Here is a 23,976-nt window from a genome sequence, read left to right as displayed (position 1 = left end):
AGCCAGTCCTTAGCTGCCAGTGCTGTGAAAAGCTGCGTGAAAAGTTTTGTGAACTTCTACAGAAAAGGAAGATCATCGCAAACGCCCTGGCTCATACAAGTTTTAGGTAAGACTTCGCCATAGTCACTGGGCACACATTAGCTGTATCTGTTAGTGCTTGCAGAAGGTTTCAAGAGGCATTTTCCACTTCTGTTGCTTCTGGAGTCGTGCCAGCGGACAGCATTCATACCCATGGGAAGTGGCGAAAGCAATGCCAGTCTGAACTTGACTACTTTGCAGGAGCTCTTAATAATAAGATCCCTTTCTGGAGGACTGCTCTGTTTAGAAACAGTGGAGTTTTACTGTCATGGACTATGCTGACTCCCCAAAGAATACATGTAAGAAATATTTCACTTTAAGAAAGTCAGTCCAAGATTAATAGGCCTCTACTTATATTCATGATTCAAAATCTGAGTTACTGTAGCTTTCTGAAGAAAAATGGAAGTGGTTCAGTACACGGCAACTTAAAACAGCAATAAGGGCATGGTAACCATAAAGACAGGTGCAGATTAAAAAAAGGGGGGGGTGAGGGAAAAGACAGCAAACAATCAGGTGATGCAAGAAATGTCAAATGTTCTGAAATTGTATGTTTCTGAGCAAAATAAACAAACACTAGCGTTTCTGAGCTAAAGGACAGATATTTAAGTTCTGTGAAGACTATTCCTGAAGTCAGAATAGCAACTCTTCAGCCTGGAAAAAAAGGACCCGGGGATACAGTAGAAAACTCTAAAGGCATTGATGGCAGATCAAGAGCACAGTTGCTTACTGCCTCTTCCAATACTAGGGATTATAGGCAAGGTAGGTAGAATCAGGCTCAAAACAAACAAACAAACAAACCAACCAACCCAAACAAACAAAAAACAACCAAACAAAAAAACCCACAACCAACCAACCAACAATACAAACAAACAAAAAACCACACACACGAAACAAAATCAGTGCAATGGGTAATTGACCTGTGCAGCTATTTGCCAGGGAAGGATACTATAGATGTCTACATGAGCTCAAAGAGAAACTGGACAAGTAAGTGGAAAAGAGATTCATTATGGGATACCAATTAGAAAAAACAAAATCCAGAGCTCAGGAAATCCTCTGAACCAGAAACAGTCAGGGGATGGAAAGAGGAGTAATGAAACACATGGTTTCCTTCTGAAAACTCACTAGGCATCTGCTTACTGCAACTGTAGAAGGAAGCTGGGCTAGATGAGCCTTTGATCTGAATCAGCACAGATATTCTCACATACTCAAGTGAGGAGACACAGAATTACCTCTTCTCCCTCAAACTGGAAGAGAAACCTGTCTTTCCACTAAGAGGAGAGAGATTTCCCTTCTGCAAGTGTGGATGTTCTTTTCAGTCAAAATGACATAGATAAATAATGTTCAGTTTACTTTCCAAATGTCTCCACTTCGGAATTCTGTCCTTGCAACCCTGCTCTAACTTCCAGAACTACCAAACACACCTTTAAAAGCTCATCAAATATCATCTTAAGAGCTGTTCCATGTGTTTTCATCTCTACAGCTCCCACTGGAGTGTTTTTCAGAATCAGACTGCTCCTGTAGTTAGGAACCTTCTAATTCCCATCCTCACCACACCCGGCTTTTACCCAGCTGCTCTTGTGCCAACAATTGCCTGGTTTTGAGCTAAGCTGCAAGCCATCTGACATGTTCACAAGAATGGATCAATGGTCTACTACAATGAAGGAAAGCAAAAGGTCAGATCTGCATCACAAAACATCTATTTATTTTGCACCTAAAATTCCAAGTTACTACAAATGCCAGAGAACACAGTTGAAACATGCACACCCATGCTTCAGGTTCTGCATTAGCCAGATAATGTCAAATGAAAATGCAAAGGGATTTTTCTTAAATAGATCAATCACACTGGAAAGAATACAAAGATAAGCACAGATCTGTAAATAACTTCAGCAGTATATTACATAGAATAATGCAAGTCATTTATATAATGGGTATCACAATAAAGAAAAAATAAATCCAGATAGTAATAAAGAAAAAAACTTACTTCCCAATGTTTTCAGGTAGTGCTTGCAGGGAGATGTCATTTACCGAAAGACACGTTAGATTCTGTAATTCAGGAAAGCTTTCAGGCAACCTATGGAGATATTAATTCAAATCAAGGACTTCCAGCAGAAGCATTCACATTCATGCAATATATACTGGAAAAGAGAACATGTAGTTGAAAACAAGAGTCTATTTAGCAAACAGACACAGAGGGAGGCAGGCCCAGACTGCAGCATGACTCTCACAAAATTCCAAGGATCATAGTAAGAAAAAAAAATAACACCACAAACACACACACAAAAAGAATAAAAAAAAAACAAAAAAACAAAACACCACACCACAAACACCCCAACAGACACATGACTTAAAAGCTTTAAAGTTTCTTCTGTGTCAAAGCACAAGTGATGTCCCTGTTCCCTAGCCCTTTTCCTCCCTGACCCCAGTTTGCAACTTTAAAAACCTACAGGACGTTTTAGACATTTTAACAAATTTTAGAAATCAAACATTTTACCATTATTTTCCTCTATCACCTAGATTGTAAAATAATTAAATGAATTCCTTTTATCCAGGCTTCAGTCACACACATGCTTGCAGCATGGCCATTTTGTATTAGCTACTGGGCTGCTCTTCAATTGCTGCTTTTTGAAGAAACAGTCTGTTCACTGCAAAGACAATGTTCTGCTGTTACAGCATTTCACATTTACTGGTTCACAACTCAACAGCATGTAATCCCTCCCTTCTTACACTATAAAATGCAGCCATATGCAAAACAGTCCCAAAGTTTTCAAAGCCTTTAGGCTCGCTAGCAGCTGGGTTGCACAAAGCAGCTCAGTTTGCAGTTACACAGGAGACAGATTGGGTAAAACAGGCAAAGACTTAGAAGAGAAGCTCCCAGCCCAGCCAACTTCTGCTCAAGCCCCAGAGCATGCTAAGCTCAAACTGTATCATTTGGTTTGGTTCCTGCTCTCCCCATCACTCCGCTCAAGGCACATGGTATGACCTGCAGACAACCAGCCAAACGGAGACGCACCCCTCCAGACAAATACAACTCTGCACGATGGGGAAAGGGAAAAAGACAAATTACAAGTGAGGGGGCAGGCAGGGAGGGTTTTTCATGTGCTCAACTCCATCCTCCACTGTGTGGCATTTTATGGACCTTATTAACAGACATGGTCAGTATCTCTTAAATGTGAGCTTCACTGTAACTATTCATCACCATTTAGGCTCTAACAGGTTTAAGACCAGAGTTAAATGATCTGTTTATCTTTTAGTCAGCCTTGAAGTAGACAGGTACCTGGACTAGATGATTGTTGTAGGTCCCTTACAACTGGAGTCATAGAACTATTCTATTCTATCCTCTCTATAGTATATAGTGGACTTCCCATCTAATGTACAATAAACATACCTACTTTTATTAATATAAACCTGAAAACAGCTGGGAAAATGGTCTGACAGCCACTTTTAATGCTGCAGGTTCATCAATTATTAAGTTTGACAGTGAGGCAGCATACTGTATTTATTAGTGGTAGGACATGGATTGGGAAAATCTCCAACTGGCTTTTACGCTTAGAGGAAATAAGGACAAGAATCAATGGCTAAAAAAGTTCCAGGATATCACACTGAAAACAAAATCACTACTAGACTTTCCCCACTCTGCCTGGGAAAATTAGTGTCAAAATCTACATGCTGTTATATAGATAAAACTGAAATTCTGGATTTCATCACAGAAAATACCTGGCAACCGTGTGTAAACAGCTTCTGGTATCTGTGTTTTCCAACTTAATAAACTGCTTGGGGTGATGTTTTCCAGGACACACATACCCTTTAGAGCCACTTTATCAAGAATTTTTTGAATTTCCTTAAATTGTCGGCAAAGAGTTATGAGATCTATTTCAACCCCATTAAAAAGCCTTTCATCTCTTCTGTTAATTCCACTCAGCTGTAGTTGTACATTGCAACTACTGTTTAAGGAAACACATTACTTGGGCCCCAGGCCTTATTCGACACACAAAACAGAGAAGGATAGCTACCGCAATGCTACAATTTTTATTTCAATACTACAAGGTGCAGCTCTGAGTTTCATGTACTGCACAGTGGTGCCTGGGAAAAAGCTGTTCAGTGACCCTCACCACTTGTGTATCTGAACACCAGCTCAGCCTCAGTTTGCTTTACCAGATTTTTGTGGTATTATTATCCTCACTACATAAATGGGCTACAGAGGCACAGGGATTAAGATCACAAGCGTCCCTTTAATGCTCAGAGATGTGACTTTCCAGAGAACTTAGGACGCACTATGGGTGATGTTCAAAGCACACTTCTGAAGAATCCCAGCTGCACGTGTGGGAGAAGCTGTCTTGCAAAACCAGGAGCAGCTTAAGATGTTACAGACACTCTGCTGTTTGTTAGCTCTCCTGCAGCCCAGCCAGCTCATCCTGCAAGTATTCCGAGCTCATCTCAGCACAAAGCAAAGGAGGTCGGTGAGCACCCACTGTGAACACTCTGGCTTATGTGACTTGCTCAGCATCACAAAGGAGCTCTGCGGCACAGGCTGCTTTAGGAAATGGTTCTCCAAATGGTATTCAAAGGCCTTAACGAGCAGATCGCAGATCGCCTCTTTGCTATCTCCAGCCTCATTTCACTAGATAAAATTCCAAATTCTTCAGCAAATGGAACAAAGAAACGTAAACAAAACTCCTCTTCTATACTAGAAATTGGGCACAATCCCCAAGCCTCAGCTCATCAAAACGCAGACCGGCAGCAACTGCAGACACACGCAGCACGTTTCTGCCACATGTTACTGCATGTCACTGTGTCCCAATTGATGGAAGGGTAAGGAAATGCTAGCCCAAGCTTTAATCATTAGTAAAAGCCATTATCTGCAGTAGCTGATCTAAAGTCTATTCCAAACCATCAGGCACCTGGGTTTGTGCCAGTGCATTCGTGCTAACCATTGCCTTATCTCTCCCAACTGAGAGCATGGTTTTCCTACGCATTTAAGAAGAGAAATGAAAATTATTTAAGAGACAATCAGATTTACATTTTTCCTGCTTGACTAAAAAATTTCACCCCCTCCCAGGAGATCCACATCACTTTTTAAATCTGAACTTCTGCTGCAGTCCTTGCCAGAGACAGACACTGTTGGCAAGATTTCATAGAGATCCTAGATCACAATTTTTAAGGGCTTATTTAAAATTGTAATTGTTACAGCAAGATTGTAATTCTGGTATGACAAGTACTAAGAAGAAGGTGGAAGTTACCTAGTCAGTGGATTCCCACTGAAATCTGCTATCTGTAGTGCTCTGCAGAATGAGATGCTTTCTGGTATTTCAGGAATATCTGCAGAAGAAGAAAAAAAAAAAAAAAAGTAAAATTGTCAACAACTGTACTTGCAACTACACTGGAATTATTGCCTCATTACATTCAGTAACGTGCTACTGCAAGGATTTATCTTAGCATCTTTAAAGACATTTCAACGTGCAAGACTGCTTCATGTCCAAGTACACGGCTATCGCAGTAGAGATATTTTGTGCTCTTTCACATCCCATTTCCCCTCCCTGCTCATCTTCCTGATTCTAGACAACTCACCTGTCCTTGGACTGATCTTTACCAGCCTCTGCCCATCATAAAAACAGACTCTGTGTGCTATGACTGTCCTAAATAATCAATTAAAATCTGAACCCCTTGCAATTTCATCAATACATGCCCAGTCTGTGGTGGCAGAAAGTACGTGGGGAGGGAAAACAAGGGAAGGAAGAAGAGAATGTGCAAGTCTCTCTACCTGTAATATACACTCATGGGAGCAAAACCAGTCTCCATCACACTAAAGCCAGGTAATTTGAAAATATTATTTAAACTGATGGGTCCCAAATACGTGCTAATACACTATTTCAGAATACCAGAAAGTAATCACAGATATTTCTATGTGAAAATGGATTTATTTTTTCAAGTATCTTCAACATAACACATTTACCCACTGAAGTGAGGCATGCTATCTTAAAACCAAATTATCTTGTGAACCTCTTATATCAAGCTCTATTTCTATGAATAGGCTGTGGGTCTTCTGTGTAAGTCCTTGTTTAAGGTCATCAGGATTGAGGAAAAATGAAACAAACATTTTTGGTTTCCTTGTTTAACAACTTAGATTTTTATGATTAATTTTGAAAATAATTTTTAAAAGGGTGAATCTTAAAGTAAAAATCAGAGTTCTGTTTCCAAGTTCTGCTTCTACAGAGCAATGCATCTACTCCACCTCTTCTTCCTGCTGTTCTCATCATAAAGAATATTTTGGGAAATGTCTTAATAGATTTCCCTCATGCAATTGACACCACTGGCTTCAGCAGCCATCAGTGATCTGAACATGTTGAAAAATAACTGGAAATTAGACCTATTCCTACCTAGCTGAGTAACTCAGAATTGAGTACCCATGTATTTCAGTCAGCTCTCCTCCCCAAAAGTGGTGCAATGGCAGGAGGAGGGAAGGAAAGTAGAGGAGGGAGAGGTTCATCAGGTTCATCTCTTGACAGGTAATCTGAGCAAATGCATCTAATTTGAATGATTCCCAGCTCAGAACTGAACCCAGAGCCAGCAAGAACCTCTGCCAAACCCATAGGTCACCAGTTGTGAATGGTCAATAAAAGTAGAGTAGAGGAGCATCTCCTCAGAACTGTCTTATGTTTCCTACATGAGTGGGAAGAGCTGGATGGAAGAAGGGAGATGGGCACCCTCAAATGGGTTTCACTCCATCCCAATAGGTGCTTCCTCTTGGAAATGAAGCAAATTCCTCTTGCTTATCAAACCCCAGTGCTCCCAGTACACCCACCAGACACAGCTTTGAAAACAGCCAGAGCAGATGGTTCCTAATGATTATAAGTAGCTCTGGAGTGATCTAATCACTAACTCCAGAAATATACTGTATATTCAGAAACATACTAACTGTTACTAAATATCGAAATAATGAATGAGAGCAGTGAAAATCCACATTGTGAGGCATCAAACCACCAAGTTGTGCTTCCACACCACCAAACAAAGCCACAAAGGGCAAGGTTTGCATGGAGTGGTGCGCACAGCACAAACAGTTCTCTCAGTACACTTCGTGAAGGACAACAAACTACTTTTAAACATGCACAAACCCTATTGGCCATCAACAGCAGAGGTTATCTCAAAAAATGGAATAGGTGACTTCGGAGACTGAGTTCCATCAGAGATGTTTTTCTATGTTCTTAGCCACCCACTTCTTCATAACAGCTTTGGTATTTGAGGGGAAACAGTTATCTTTCCCAGAAATCTAACATCAACAAGATAAATTCAGAGTGAAAGATGAGGTGAAGCCCTTGAGGTTAGAAGGGACAGGTCACCCCCAAGTCCCCAAATCAGGATTAGGACAGCTGGCTCCCCTGCGGCAGCTTACCTCACAGAAAGAACAAACCACACAGCTGGACATCAGCCTGGCACAAGGACCAGAGAGGTACGCGGGTCACAATTCAGGACTCTGCACAGGGACATAAGGCCCAGGAGAGCCAAGCCATATGTGGTCGGGTTCCCCAAACCTCTTCACAGTCTTCATTCCATTCACAAGCTCAAATCCAGAACAACATGCACCAGTGATCCAGTCGACAAGTATATCCTCCATGAAGAACCTTGGAAGTAGCCATGAAGCTACTGCAGGAGTCACAGGGCTCCCAAATTTAAATCGGGGATGCTTGAATAACCAGCCTGTTTCAAAGAGCCACATTCACAAGCATCTCTGCTAACCTCACTTCACTACTCAAAACCTCACACTTTATTCCTCTCATACAGAATGGACAAACAGGTCTGAAGAGTGGCATTTGAGTGACTCAAACAAATTTTAAAAGTATCATTAAGATTGTGTGATTAAATGATGACCTTAAAGTGATAAATTCTCAACCTTAAAGTGATAAATTCCTATAACACTTTAAGTACATAAAAGCATTTGCCTGTCACCAACACTTCAGAAAGTAAAAGCACTGATATCATTGCAGGGACATTGCTCTGCCTTGTAAAACAGATGACATATAAACTACTACTTTTTTTCCTTTTTTTTTTTAATTAAACATTCATATAGAAGGATTAACTTTTGAAAGGCTGTTCTAAGAAACACAAACAGTACACAGAAATGAAAACCTTCCTTTTCCTTATGTAGAAATATAGATAAAATCAAAACAAAATCAAAATTGCATTTACAAACAGCAAAGCTGATGGTTTTACCCATTCCAGTCCCCAATGACTGAGTGATGCCTGCAGAAGACTGAATTTGTACTACAGGATTATTGAAAACAGAGGTCCTGTATGCACTCAATAGACATTGTTACTTCTGCCTTGCAGTACAGTGATGACAAACACCAACAGTGAGCTCTTCGAACCAGCAGCAAGTCAAGAAGTGTGTCATCCACCGCCTAGTCTTCACACTGTCCTTCCCTGGATAACCAGCTGGAAAAGTCTTGAAAGGGACATCAATATTTCAAAGCTTCTGAGGGCTCAGGATAACTCATTTCTCTGCAATCAGTGTCCCTAACTTTTATAGAACATATATGTACACACCCCTCTCTTTCACATTCAAAAAAGATACATAGTTTCTGTGCATGTGAATCATTCTCTTATGGGGGGCGGGGGGATCAAAGCTCAAATACAAGTAACTGTCCTAATTTTTTTTTTTGGGGGGGAGGGGGAATAAATATATAAATAAATCTATACACATAAAAATGTAACACATATAGAAGAAGATACACTTAAATCCTCAGTAACAAAGTTTCTGAAACTGATCATGCTACTGATTTCCTCCACCAATGTATAGTTTCATTGCCATACTGCAAATAATTTAACTTATACTTCTGTATGATGGGCTACAAAAAATAGAAAATGTCTTTTTAGCAAAACTATTTGAAATAACTCATTTTAATTGCAAGGCATCTTAACAAGATTTCTCAGGCAAAACACAACCAAGTTATGAGCAGGTATTTTGCCACTACATGTGAAGACTCCTGTAACATTGCATTGAACAAATGAATTCAGAAGAGAAAACCAAAAAGCTTTTTAGCATATGAAAAAAAATCTGGAGTGATTATTATAGCAGAGAAGATGATGGTTCATAATAGAAGCATTGACATAATAAACTGAAATGCAGTGTAGAATATTAAAATACATAAAGAAGTCCTTCTGTCTCTTGATGGATTAAGCAAGCTTTCACCATTACTGCTGACTACTAGATTTCATTACAGACATTATCACATCCATCTCTGCCAATTTCAGCAGCACTAAGGTTGAATGCTTTTCTTGCCACTGCTGGATAACCAGCTCAAATCCTACTTAAATATCTAGGATTCTTCTAATGCTACACACTGACGAACGTTCTACGTTTACACGATGCCCCAGATGTTCTGGCATACAGACTGTACAGCATTGCTAATAATAAGGCTATAAACCAAGCATAAGCCCTGTGACATGTGACAATACAAATACACTGGCAGAAAAAAGAAGTCATGCCAGCAGAAGCAGATGAAAATCAAGCTTGGCAGTCACGTACATAAGGCGGCATTTTCCCCCCCCATTCAAAATACCTCTTCAGATGTTTATCATTCTAGTTTGTACAAGAATTTTCTAACAAGTGCCTTAAGAGGGAAGTTTGACACTAAGGAAATTCTGTACTGTCTGAACGAGAATATTATTTCTAAAAATCCTTTTATATGGCACTAAAGCATATTTTGTTGAAGATTTTTACAACAGCAGTGCTCCTCAATAGCCATTTCCCCACTTTTGTTCTTCTGATGGCTGGGAGAGTCAGGGAGAAGACTACCTTCATTTGAACTGATAAAACTCTTTTAATGGAACATTTTTCTACAGCATTTATAAGAAATTTCAAGAACTGACAGTATTTTTTTGCCTACCGAATGCTACATAGCCAGCACCCTTTACTCATTCTGCAATAGTGAACATAACTTCCGATACCTAATCAATACTGACACAGCAATGGCCAGGAAGGTCCTAGGCTGCCACAGGGCTACCAGACCAGAATTACTCAGACAGTGGACTCTAGCTCAAAAGTGAGAAATATTTTTGCAAGAACTTGGCTGAAGTCTCAGCCATGAGACATGTGCTATGTTCCTGAGAGAGGGTTTACAATCTTTGATAGTCTTTCAGGGAGTAACTCCTGGGTGCTGTTAAATTTTCCAGCTATGAAGGCAACACAGAGCACTGTGCTTGAAAAGTGCTGGAGCTGACACACCACATACACCCCAGAAACAGTCAACTGAATAGTCCCAATCTAGACAGTCATAGCAGAAGGCACACCAACACGTACATACAACACAACCACTCTGATTAGTAATTCACTAACGTCCTAAACGGTTTATTAGTTTATGCAAAAATTATACCCAGGAAGCCCATTCTAGACTCAAAGACTGGTCCAAGAGCATCTTTCTTATGAGGAGAGACAGAGAGCTGGGTCTGTTCAGCCTAGAGAAGGCTGAGAGGGGATCTCATCAATGTTTATAAGTATCTCAATTGTGGATGTCAGGAGAATGGGACCACACTCTTTTCAGTGGTGCCCAATGATAGGATGAGGGTCAACAGGCACAGACTGAAGCACAGGAGGCTCCATCTAATCATGAAGAGAAACTTCTTTATTTTGAGGTTGCCAGAGCAGTGGAACAGGCTGCCCAGAGAGGTTGTGGAATCTCCTTCTCTGGAAACATTCAAGACCCACTTTGACACATTCCTGTGTGATCTACTGTAGGTGTACCTGCTTTAGCAGGTGGGTAGGACTAGATGATCTCTAGAGTTCTCTTCCAACCCCAACCATTCTGTGAATCCACACAACATTATCTCCTCAGGAGAGAGATAACCAGCAGGGAACCAGATCTCATCCATCCAATTCAATACACAGAAGAATCTTCCCCCACCTCTTCTCACATAGGTACTATAGTAGATATTGTATCACACACACACACAAGGTCTATTAAAGCATTAAGCACTACAGTGCTTGAATGATTTATGAGCCCAGAGGTTCTCTTCTCACTTCCATAGAGGTTCCTCGGTGCCACCCAGCGCAGAGGTCTCTCAGAGAAGCCTGCCCTTGGGAAGGCTCTGCCACTCCACTTCCCACCTCCTCCACCTTCCAAACACATGAGGAGGAAACTGCCCAGTTAGTCAAACACCTTGCAAGAAGGAATTTGTGCTGCAAATTTGTTTGTCTTTGTGAATGGCTCTTCAGCTGCAAAGCCCAGCTGAGTGGGCTGTTGTCTCACAGCCACCACCACATCTCTCTACCCTCCACACAGCAGCCAAGTAAAGCTCCCAGAGCTTCTGTCTCTGCAAGGAGAAGGGATGGAGAAACGTCACTCATCCTCTCCCTTCATTTCCACATTAAAATAATGACATACACGATGATATGACAGGCTTATTTTTTTCTAGAAACTGGGAGGTTTTGCTATTAGTCTGAAGGCTGCAGCAATCAACCTCCTTAGGTAAATGTTACAATTTCTGGGGCACAATGTGATAGGAGTTACATAGTTCTTGCAAAGTCTATTGAGATTAAGTGGCTTTTATACAGGTTGTAGCACTTTCCTCTTGAAGCTCTGAGGCTAAAGATATACAAAATACAAGGGATATGGCTCTTTCAAGACCCGTCTTTACAACTTCAAGGAAAATTCACAAACAGGTTTAGGCTGGGTTTTCTCAGCTAAGTCCCTTACTGTATAATTAACAAGAAACTGAAGCAACATATGTATCTCATTCCTCCTCCTCACTGCTTCTGGATATGTCCCTCACAAAACTGCATTTCATGGATACACAGGTATTAGACAGTTTACTTAAAAAAAAACTGCATGAGGATATAAAAACAAGCTGGTCTTTGAACAGGCTGATGCGGTAAATCAACAGATTGCCCTTCTCTGCTGCAGAAAGAAGCGGACCAGGAGCTGTAAATTTGAAACAAGATGAAAAGGTGGGGGCAGAACTCAAGATCACAAGGAAACAACAGTTCCAGGTGAACCAACTGGTCTTCTACCTTTTTAGTGATACATGCAAATGAAGAGTTAAACAAGGCTAGGAGACATTTTTATAAGGATTTTATAAGGATGTAAGGGCCTCGAGGCTAGCAGGAATTGAATAATTTTAGCCTGACAAGAAAGAAGGAAAAGGTAAAAACTAGTATTCTAACCTATGAAGCTGCGGATGACAAAGAGTGTTAGGTGTTTTAACAGCAAAGTTACAGATACATTGGATTAATTCTTCAGTAACTTCATAGTCATGGCATCTAACCTTCTCAACAAACAACAACAACAAAACAAAAAAACACCACAAAAACAAACAAACCCAAGCAACTCTGTGGATTCAACAACTAACAAAGCCTGTTTGCAGATCTCTATTTTATGATCTCTAATCTAGATTATCCATAAAATGAAGTATTTATGTCATTCCCATATAGATTGTCTGATGCTCAACGCTTTAGCTGATACTTCATCATGCCAAAGGTTTCTGTCTTCAACTTGTCCTGCTGATTTAAAATTTAAAAAAATAAAACAATCGCCCAACAATTACCTACAATTACCTAAAAAAAAAAAAAAACAACCAAAAAAAACCAACACCACACAACCAAACACAACACATCTCCAAACTTTCCCCCCAAAAAAACTTCAAAATTCATAGGCTTCTCCTGCATTTGGATGAAGCCAGACACTGTTGCTAGATAAGCATGCAAGTACGGCAGCCAAAGTCATCCTTAGAATAAACAGTTAAATCTGGCAGAATATACCATGATGGAAAAATCCACTTTTCTGTAATCCATTTTAAAATAACACCTTCTAAACTTCTCTAATTAGATTATTCCATCATGAGATTTCACTTATCTTCTCTTTCCGAATCAGTCAGCAGTTACAGCTTCTTCCTTCCCCTCCTCGAAGGACCTTGCTTGGTGATGAGGTTGGGTCTTTTCTCTCTCACCTTACTTCTCCTGCTGCATACAAAGCTCACCTCCTCCTCCAATTTACCAGCAAATTCATTTCAGTAACACAGATTCATAAACATCAACTCTTCCATCACTTCTTCAAAGTGTGTAAGAATTTTACACATCTGTGGGATTCTGCAGCGCTCCAGAATCTAAAAGCAATTAGTAGTCTGCTACTGTCTGCTTCATACATCGACCCCTAAACTTCATGTGTAAGCTTTGAAGATGATAATGTTTTTAAAACACAGGTTTTAAACTAACACCAATGGTGGGATGAGAGATACTACAAATAAAATATGTCACTAGAAATTAGATGTGTCAAAAAAAGAAAAAAGCACCCAGCACAACTGCTAGTAAGCAACCATCTAAAATAGTGAAAAATTCTGTGATCTTCAAGTCTGCAACAAGGCAACTTTGTTTTGTTTAGCACAAAAAACTGACACACACACATAAAAAAAAGCCACCATCCTGACTCAGGCAAAAGCTGAAGATCATCTGTAGTAGCTCTCTCCCACCATACAAACCACAATAGTCTCTGGTGAGATGTCCCACAGCTTTAAGGTGTTCACTACCAGGGTTGCAGTGAGTGCATTCACAGGATGCTTTCCTGTCCCAGGTAAGACAGGTCTACTGAGGACTAGGAGAGTAATTCTTGCTTGTCCCTAAGTGCTCACCTGGACACAAATCAGTTCAGAATGCAAACAAACAACATCCAGCAGTTGCACATGTTAACAAAAAAGATGCATTTACCAACTATACTGCCTCATAACACAGCTTGCTGGCTTTTTTTTTTTTTCTTGTCTACTGAGCAAGAAAGTGTCAATTCACATTAATTTCTCAGCATTCTGAGTTTTGCTATTTACCACCAGACTTGTACCAGCACGCTCTTGTCAGGGCAGCTGGTGTCAGGCAGAGCAGAGGAGGATTTCACAGCAGAGGTCTCTGCTTGGAGACTGTGGAAGCGCAGAGCGCGCAGCCAGACCCCAGGCGAGAGCGCGGGGCAGGAGGCAGCAGCTGGAGGAGGAGAGAGCGGGGCCCATGTGGGGCTGCACAACAGGATCAGAAGATTTAGAGTGCTTCTGCCTAATTAGCTTATGTCCTCAATGTAAAATAGCTGAGTCACCAGCCCAGAGTGAACTGAAACAAGTGCTCAAGCCTTTCCTCTGTCAGTATTTCTAGTTTGAAAACACTGATTATCCTGCTTTTGGTGAGGGAGAGGAAAAGCGGTATGCTCACCTGCTTTGTGGGCTGCAGGGAGGTAATCCTACCTATGCCAGGTGTATCTGTGAGAGCACATAGCTGAATGAAAAAGGGCAAGCATTAGCATGCATGCGCTGATAGAAACAAGTGAGTTGAAGCCCCAGAAAGCAAAGCAAAGATTCCACATGGCTCTCCAGTGGCACGGACTGATGCTCCACGTCAGCTTCCACCTGCTCACCCGCCCTTCTGAGGAAGCTTTAAATGACTTGTTGAATAAAATGTACCTATCATGCAATACGCAATGAATGTGGTGTCCTGAGGATGACTAAGAACCCTAAAGAGACTTTTAATTAGGTTGTAAAGCATATGAACAGAATAAACACTTCAAATAAAAAGCAGTAATATCAAACCACCTGCAACTGAAAGTAGAACAGTTAAATACCGTTGTGGTTGATTTCTCAAAGTACCCTGATAACTGAAGACAAAACAGAAGCTTCTAAATCTGCAACTATAACCCATTTTGGACGCATGGAAAAGGTAAAAGTGAGGCTCAGGGAGCATTTGGGACAGCGGCCTGCAGCTGCCAAAGAGTGACCTCCAAAATCCCAGACACTGCTCAGACTGCCAGCCATGCATAGCATCAGCTCTCTCCCTACACTGCAGCATTGTGACTGTTGAGGAGGAACTACCTCTACTGTTAGGAGGATCCTAACGTGGCACATTTATCTTCTGTGATATCTGTTCTCATTTTCACATAAATGATAGCATATTTGCCATAACATAACTGTGTTGAGAGAGGATTTTTGAACGAGAACATCTTGATGTTATAAGACTTGTGTCCAGAACAACTGCACTATCAACACAGTCTTAATATCAGTTTCACCACAAACCACAGAAAGGGGTAGCAACTAATAGATCATGTAGTTGGAATCTGTCTCTACAGTAGGTATGAAACTGTACTCATTAAACAAACAGTATTATTCTTATTGGATATCAAAGTAAAGAACCACATTGAGATTTTGGTATTAAGCATCATGCAGACGCAAATATTGCTTAACGAGATCTGCCCACACACCGATTTCCTCAGTAGATGCTTCAGTGAGCCCACTGCTCCACAGTGCACAAAGTTAACAGATCTCAGCTCTGCTGGCAGTGGAGTAAGCAGCAGAATTCATCTATGAAGACTATTAAAAAAAAACATTTAATTCTCCCATTGCACACACACTTGCATCTTTTCCACTGTTTTGAGGCTCAGGGCTTGGACACAAGACCAAACCACAAGGTAACAGAGCACTTCCACAGAGGAACAGCCAACTCGAGTCCCCTCACCTGCTGCCAGCTAGAGAGCTGCCGCACTGAGTGCAAATCTGCCAGTACACAGCGACTGCACTGTGTGACCACGTCCTTGGTAGGCACGTTCAGTGGAAGCAAGAAGAGCAGCAGTAGAGAAGCCTGCCAGAGTCTTATCACAGAGAGGCAGCAATGTGCAGGCAGACACAGAAGTGCAAGAGGCTCATCTTCATAAGCAAGGGGGTTAGTTTTCATCCAAGGAGGGGATGGGCAGTGGCATGTTCAAATGGCACTCCTGCAGCTAGGAAGGGCAAGAAAGCCACCCCAGCACCTAACACCCAGCAGCCACTGTCCAGTGCAAAAGATCACAGTGATTTTCTTCTTATCCTAAAAGAGCTGAATGAAACAAGCTGCTGACAATCTGTGAAAGGCCTTCCACACCACATAGCTTAAAAGAAAGTGGGGGGGAGGGGGGTGGGGGCGGCAATTTCTTTCAAATAAAAATACTACTATTAAATTAATACTCTCAGAGCCATTTTAAGGAGCATGCAATATTGTAACAAAAATCAGAATGAGCAGGATCTAATTCTTGTCAAAGGCAAATAGAAAATCCCTCCAAGAAGAGGGATACTAAAAAGCAATGTATCACCACATCTGCAAGAACACAGTATACATACATATGTAATCCCAAATACCAATATGCATTAAATAAACTACAGAAACTTTATGCATCGCCCCTCCTGTCTGGAAGAAGCTACAGAACAAGAAAAGCTATTAACATTTTAATGAAGCTGGGATGGCAGGGCCCTAAGTTCTAAGAATTCAGCCTCCAGGGGTTGGGCAGAAGAAAAGGGGAGAGGGATTCACTGGAGGAAACCTCTGTGGCATGAGCAGCATGGGCAGCAGCCTGCCACAATTCCCAGGGATCTCCAACAAGTGACATACACTTTGGGAGAGAGGGAAGCTTAAAGTGCCAGCTGAGACACAAGGAAAAAACTGCAGAAATTTGAGCACATATTTCTTCCTTTGGAGACTACACTTCTTTTATGAATCACAGGGTCTTTTCAGACTTGTCCTGGAGAGTACCCAAGTGCTGTGGAGGAAAAAAAAAACAAAACAACAGCACAAAAGTGCCTAGAGCAGAATCTCTCCTCTACCACATGGAGCAAACACTTGTGCTGAGACTCAATGTAAAGCACAGGAGCCCTACCCAAACTTCAAGGACGTCAAGCAAGGAGGCTCCGGTGACCCAGTGTCCTTGCAGAATTCACCAGCAATGTGAGAATCCAGGAAAAGCTTTACCAAGGCTTGGGGAGTCTGAGGGAACCAGCACTAGTGTCAGACACACAGTAGTTGAGCATCCATCTGGGAAAGGAATACTCCAAGCCTCAGACACACTTTGCCAGCAATTCAAAAGTTCAGGCATCCACTGCTGAAATCTTATGAGTCTGTTTTCTTTAGTCTCAGAACTAGTACAGTAGCTTTTTGAACAACCTAAGACCAAGGGGCAGAGATAAACAGCATTGCCAAATAAGCTTTACAGTGTTTGCCGTCAGTATGCTGTTTTCTTAGCACAGCTTCCCTGCCCTCTCATACTCCCATCCTTGATTCAGCCATTCAATTTTGCTCAAATAAGAGCTTCTGCCAGACTAGAAAAGCACAGCGGGGATGCTTCCTAGGAAATCCGCATGAACACAAGGCCTTGCAGAGCCATCAGGAATAGCATCAACATGCAAATAATCCAGGAAAAGTATAAGATTATATGGTTCCTAGCCTTACCCAAATCCTTCTCTTTCTGCACCACTAAGGCTGCCACCTTACCCTCGCCAGACTTTTCTCACATACACCCAGGAGCATGAAGTTTACATCCACTGCAGAGTTTTACTTAGAAGGATTTTTGTAGTTCTCAATTCACTTATTAACAAAAAACTGCTTAAAGGATTAATTATGTAGAACATTTTTAACATATCCTAGCGTGTCTCGAGCATTTTAAAACACTTGGGAATTTAAGAAAGCCACACTTTAGAGATTCCCTGTTCACCTTTCCTGAGTGCCTATGAACCAGGGCAACTTACACAGCGCATAACACCGCATTGCACATTGCACGGGCACCCAGAGCGACCTCCAAAGAGTCAGGAGGGATCCTGCCTCAGGCACTGATCCCACCTCCAGATGTAACGCCTCACCTCACTGCTGCATGAGGGGCAGCTGCCCACGGCACCTGGGAAATGCACCCACATCCATGGGATGAGAAGAAATGGCCTCAAGTTGCGCCAGGGCAGGTTAAGATGGGATATTAGGAAAAACTTCTTCACTGAAAGGGTTGTCAGGCACAGGCCCACGGGAGTAGTTGAATCACCATCTCTGGAGGTGTTTAAAAGATGTATAGTTGAAGTTCTCAGGGACATGGTTTAATGGTGGACTTGGCAGTGTTAGGTTAACAGTTGGACTTGATGAACTTAAAAGTCTTTTCCAGCCAAAATGATTCTATGATATACCCATCATCTCACAGAGCTTCAAGGATCATACACTGACCAAGGAATTAGAAAGTATGAGAGAGGAAGGCATGTTACCATTTTATCATGAGATAAATGAAATGGAAGTACTCTGTTTATTCAAAACCCCTTCCTGCTCCTCCTCCTGTGATGAGAGGTTAAAATATAAAGGCTGTCAAGGTTTAAGGCAAGGCAGCAATAAACCATGTCAGACGCTCCCTGTTACTCCCTTTACCTCCCGCCACCCCTTCCTTTAGATCGGAAAGATAATAGGAAAGATAAGGAAGAAGGAAGAGAGACTTAGACTTCAAGTTGGAAGGTTTTAAAGGGTTTTACTAATGCTACTAATAAATAGAGAATATATATACAAAATATACAAAACCAATCTTGAGTGCTGGATGTGGAGCTGGCGTCACTCCGGCAGCAGAGCTGGGTGTGCGGAAATGGCGGCTCCGGCAGCTGCAGCTCAGGGCCCGGCAGTCACGGGCGGGACTGCACAGCAAACCCGAACCTGGGTGCGGGATGCAGGGCCTGACGCCTTTAGGTTACAGGCAGACAGACAGACAGACAGGGGCCTCTCCAGATGCCGGCCATGGGCGAAGAGAGAGTGACCTTCATGATCACCCTCTTATATAGGGGGTATGACGATTATGGGATGGAATACTCAGTTGATCCTCAGTTGGTCAGTTCTAGGCACCTGTTCCATCCACCCCTCCTCAAACACGCCTCTCAAACAACGGAATTGGGGAAAACATCAGTCTTTCTTAGCTACCATAGTAATAAATCTAAACATGAGCTTCTTCAGCATTCCGTTGGTCTCTTATCAGCACCGAGTACAACATCCTAGGAAAAATAGGATCTGTACTCAGAATAGGTCTGTACTCAGAAAAGTACAGACACCTAGAAGAACTTAGCTGAAAGAAAAAAAATCGCTAAAAGAGAATTGGTCTTTTTTTTAACAAAACCAGGACAAAGGCCTACTCCTGCACAGAGAACATTAAATAAATTTATGTTTGCATTTTTAAGCTCTTGAGTAAACAGAATGGCCAGAAACGAAAGCAATTAGTGCACCAAACCAGACAGCTAAAATAACAAAAAACACAGAACAATGATCTCTTATTTCTCAAGTTCAGATGCCACCATCACACTTTCCTATTCATGCAGCACACTGCGTTTTGAAAAGCTGTGCTGTTTTTCTCTGCCTGAAAGGAATACAAAGAGTTTCTTTTTTTATTATTTTTTTAAGTACTTTGGTATTTAGAAAAACAAACACTGTTGGAGTGCAAACCACCGAGCAGAAGAAACCTTTGGCAGTTTAAGAACCTGACATATTGAAAGGTGGGTTCAAAATACAAAGCTAAGAAATGAAAATATTGTCAATCTCCAAAAGCTTATGTGAGAATTCCCCCTGCAGCATCCCAGATGGTGCGTGTTTTGCCTTTTAATTTGAAGAGCCGCGAGACAACCATAACATGATCAAACAGCGGAAAGTACTATCAGTCATCTTCCGCCACAGCCCCCCTGCACCACCTTGCGCGGTGCATTTCTCATTTGAAGAGTCAAGTCGTGCAATAACTGTGACGTGATTAAGCAGAGGGAAGAAGCATCAGTCACCTTCTGTAATGAACTGTGGAGAAGAGAAAGTAATGCAATAAAATGGGCAATTAACACTGAACCTTGGATATAGGAAAGCAACTGCCATCTGCACTAGTCCAACCCGTCACTTGAGAAAACACTTCCTTGTGCAGTAACTTCTAATGGCACACACACATCTACCCAGCCATAAATGTTCACACCATCTGTTCTCGTTACAGTTGAGTTCTCAAGCCAACTTCCAAGTCAGGCCGAGGAGAGTTCACATGGCTCTGATCCACCAGCTCTTTTGCAGCTAGTTATTCATTTGCAAAGAGAATTACTAAGCCAGAGTGTTTCCTTTTGTATAAGGTCTGTCACAGACAGCACTCAACTCAGCCAAACTCGGTAGCCAAAATACCAATTAATGCTCATGTATTTCTAAAATGTTTTAACCAATGCATTTCTTCTCTCAGATTTTTTCCCAGTTTTCTTCTTTTACAAGGTTTTGTAAATGTGCATTAAATTATATGGTTCACATAAATTTTTCAGCAACTGCCTGGAGATTCATTACGCTTCATTAATTATACTATCAGATAAAGATGGCATTAAAAACACCAAACAAAGATCCAAATTTCAGCTAGTTATAGGAGGGTGAAGTGGTCACTGAATATTCCTCAGTGGCAAAGGGCCCATACAAAGTTAAACCATAAAGGAAAAGAAGGCTCCCCATTATGCTATTTCTTCTATTAAATATTGTTACCTCCCTCCCTTATTTACAAGGTTACCCAACCTTGCTCTCTGCCACTCCATCCATCACACCTCAGAGAGCATTTTGTGCATATCCACTGCATATAAGGAAGCAAAAATAGCTGACATTTGCTCTAATTTGGTAACATGCTGTTTCTAGATCACTGGGTCATAAGGCTGCGCAAAGGTGACCCACCAGCCCCTGAACTTCTTGCAGAACTGGTTCACCAGGCCACACACACACACAAAATTTTAAAAAAAGCTTTCACTCCATTACAGCTCGGAAAAATATAAGCAGCAAACTTTACAACCGAATTACAAACCCACGTGTTTTCCAACAGCATATTGTAAAAGTTTCTCTCAGCATCTATTTGCAAACAGACTGAATCTTCTTCCAGAAGTACAACTAGAAATACCAGCATTCTGCCTCTTGCTTAGCACAGGTTAAGGGGAGAGCAGAGATAAGGGACTGGACTTCTAACCCATAGGCAGCCTTTTTTTGGTCAGAAAGGAGCTGTTTGGTTGGTTTTTTTTTCTTAAATGCTAGGCATTTCAGAGAACTTGGGGAAAAAATAGATCAACATCTTGACAGATACATAAAAACAGGATGTAAAGCATTCTTTAAACTGAAAAATAGAGCAGGCTCTCAGAAACTTAGAACTACAGGCAAGCATTATTTTATCACTATGTTTCCATCATCAGCTCTCCTCTGCTCTTTCCCTCCTCCTTGTCTAGAACCACAGGCAAATCCATGAATTACATGGAAAAGCATTCTGCAGGACATAAGACAGCAGCTTCAGAGACAGAAAAACTCCAATAACCCAGTTTTATGGACCACATCACAGGGCAGTATAGAATCAAATAAATTAACATTGGAGCTTACCATTTCGAGACAAATCAAGTTCCACCAGCTGCATGAAATTTGCTATTTCTGGAGGAAGCCGCTGGATTTCATTATCACTAAGTCCAAGTTTCCGTAACTTCACAAGCTGGAAGAAAGGCTGAAAGAAAGAAAAAAATTCCACATCAGAAAAACTACTCACGTATAAGCATGATAAATGATAAGCAATAACTTGACGCTGCTTTCAAAATTTGAGCTAACTGAAGTTACTGCTTAAAATCAGTTATGCAGACCTCTTTCAGAGCTTCATCAGAATGAACACTTTGTTCTACATGTAAACAGAGTATAATCTGTTTTACCTAAAATGAAAATTTATTTTTACAAAAAGCCATCTGTAAAGCTTGTTATTAAAGATCACAGTACACAGGCACTAGTGAAATCCAGAGTGCCTGCTTCAAAATCATTGATGGGTGAGGTTACCCAGCAAGGTAATTAAAAGCATCCTAATTACACACCAGGGCTCATTAGGAAGTTAATACAGAGAGACACTTCTAAAGGACGATCCATAAAACCCACAGAGAAGGGCTGCCAAGGTCTTCTACGCTAGCAACCAACTAGGTTACCAAGCCAGCCTCCCTCGGGAAGACTTCCCAGCCTCACACATCGGGCTCCATCGCCCAGTTTCAGAAGGACTAATGAAAGTTGAGTGGGATACACACTATTCCAGGTCTCCTCAGCTTGCACAGGAACCCAGCCCAGCCGTGTCCCTACGGCAAGGACGTGGACATGCAACACAGACAGGCTGCTAACCGTCCCTGCCCTCAGTTATGGGCTCAGAGGGTCTGGCACCCCCCCAAAACAAAACCGTCAAAGGACACGGGCCCAACTGCAAGCCAGGTCAATGCCAGGCACTGGGAGCAACCGGTGACTGGAAAATGAAACGGTCATTAAAAACCTCTTAGGATGCAGGCGCCCCTAGGAAAACTGGAGAGCCCTTAGCTCATCAGAGCTTTCCTCTTTTCCAGGCAGGCCTTTGAATGAGAGTGACTGCAAGTAGTGAGGGTTTGTGCAGAATTAAACGACTTAATGCACAAGTCATCTTGACCATAACTGACCAAACTCCTCAAGTTGTGGGCCCCAGAACTGCTCAGGCATTTTTGCCCAGCAGTCACAACCTCTGCATCTCTCCCACGTGCGGCATACATGTGTGCTTGCAACCTCACGGGTTCTGCCCCTCAGGGAAACAGGAAGGTGCTAGCAAGTTTTGGATATCTCCTTACGTTGAATCACTTGCAATCCTTTCTTGGAAATTAGCATATTTTATTATTATTTTTACTTCTTTTTTTTTTTTTTTTTAGGTGCTGGGGTGTGTGCTCTGAATGTCACTCATTTCTACCTTGGATTGACACAAGAACCAGCAGCAAAACACACATGGTACTAGCAGACAAGGTAAAAACATGGTCTTGTGAATCTGCATTGTGACACAGGTTTTCAGTCTTAGTTTGAGCATCTTATGCCCAAGATCATAAATCAGGTTTTAAGTGCAAGGTTTTCCAACGTCAGCACCAGTCTTTTCAAAAGACGTCGTTGTTTCTGGATGCAGAAGAATGAAACATAACTGAAATTAATGTCCTTTCCCTCAAAAACATGGGTTCCTTTTAGGGAATAAAAATGACAGATCTTTAAAAAGTTTAAAAACACTTGGCGGTCAAAAGATGCACCAGACCTGAATGCAAAAATTCAGAGTAATTTTTTAGTTAAAATGGCACTTCTTCCCTTTGCCCCCAAGTATTAGAGGCCTTTGGTAACAGAGTTGAAATTTTAACTATTTCACATTTGTAGCTCCCTAAATACATAGATTACAATTAAAATAGCCACAAATGTTTTATTTAATCCTACCTTGACCTCACAAGATCCATAACTGCATTTTCATTCATTAACTTTTTTTTTCTCTTTTAAAACAAATGCATCCCTTTTGCCAAATATTTATTAATATGACTAAACCAAGAATCCATCACAAACTTAGAAAAGCACTTAAAGATCCTTTTGTGAAAACACAGCAGGAGTACACTCCAAAGAAGAGATCTCAATTTCTCCTAATACTGTCCAAAGTAAATACTTGCCAAAAAGTGTTCATCAGCCAGTGTGTAGCTGCTAGACTATATGACAGTTATAAATATTGATGTTTCACTACAAATCTTCTCATAAGCAACAGCTGTCCTTGCTAGAGATGCTCTACAGCGGCAAATGAGAAAAGACAGGAAGACCATAGTTAAAAGACAAGAGGAGCACGGTTAAAAGACAAAATGGTCATCAAAAAGCTACCAGGAGCTGGGCATCCCTAGGAAGGTTTGAAGGCCCTCAGGCCCTCACCGCACCACATGTCAGTGTTGTACAGATTTATTAAGCATGCAGAGCATGTGTGCAACAGACAAAATTACACAACAGTTAAAGACAGTCCTGTTTCTTTGACTGACTGCTTAAAAGAAAAATGAATCGGGAGCTTTATTTCTAGTTTGCATAACAATTTTTAATGAATGACACCATTTCCTAGATAAAATCAGAAAATGCTGTTACGTGAATGGCATTTCTTTGAACTTCATGTTTGTTTCTTCCTTTAAACTACAGAACTCAATTTCTCTTGCATATTTAGTACATGCTACTCCCATTGCAGTAACTATTCTTCCTTTATCTGAGGCACACATCGTTAGTGCTCTAAAGCACTACTGGAGGGGCAAGCACATCCTTTGTGCCATATTTGTTTTACCTGTCAAAAAGACCACAGGGAAGAAACAGAATTGTTTTACCCG

At 41.3% G+C, this 23,976-nt stretch overlaps 1 protein-coding gene across 1 annotated transcript in view; it reads right to left on the bottom strand.

Moving 5' to 3' along the window:
• Positions 1–23,976, bottom strand: part of LRRC1 (leucine rich repeat containing 1) — a gene marked incomplete at its 5' end in the record, with an annotated part of 69,460 nt that overhangs the window by 33,635 nt on the left and 11,849 nt on the right. Inside the window, 3 exons of the mRNA XM_080341897.1 lie at positions 2,060–2,149; positions 5,316–5,394; positions 21,209–21,326. Coding sequence (XP_080198023.1) covers positions 2,060–2,149; positions 5,316–5,394; positions 21,209–21,326 — 287 coding nt within the window. The remainder of the gene's footprint in view (positions 1–2,059; positions 2,150–5,315; positions 5,395–21,208; positions 21,327–23,976) is intronic.

Source organism: Nesoenas mayeri (genome assembly GCF_963082525.1).
Source record: "Nesoenas mayeri genome assembly, chromosome: 3".
NCBI classification, from domain to species: domain Eukaryota; kingdom Metazoa; phylum Chordata; class Aves; order Columbiformes; family Columbidae; genus Nesoenas; species Nesoenas mayeri.
This window is presented reverse-complemented; position numbering and strand designations above follow the sequence as displayed.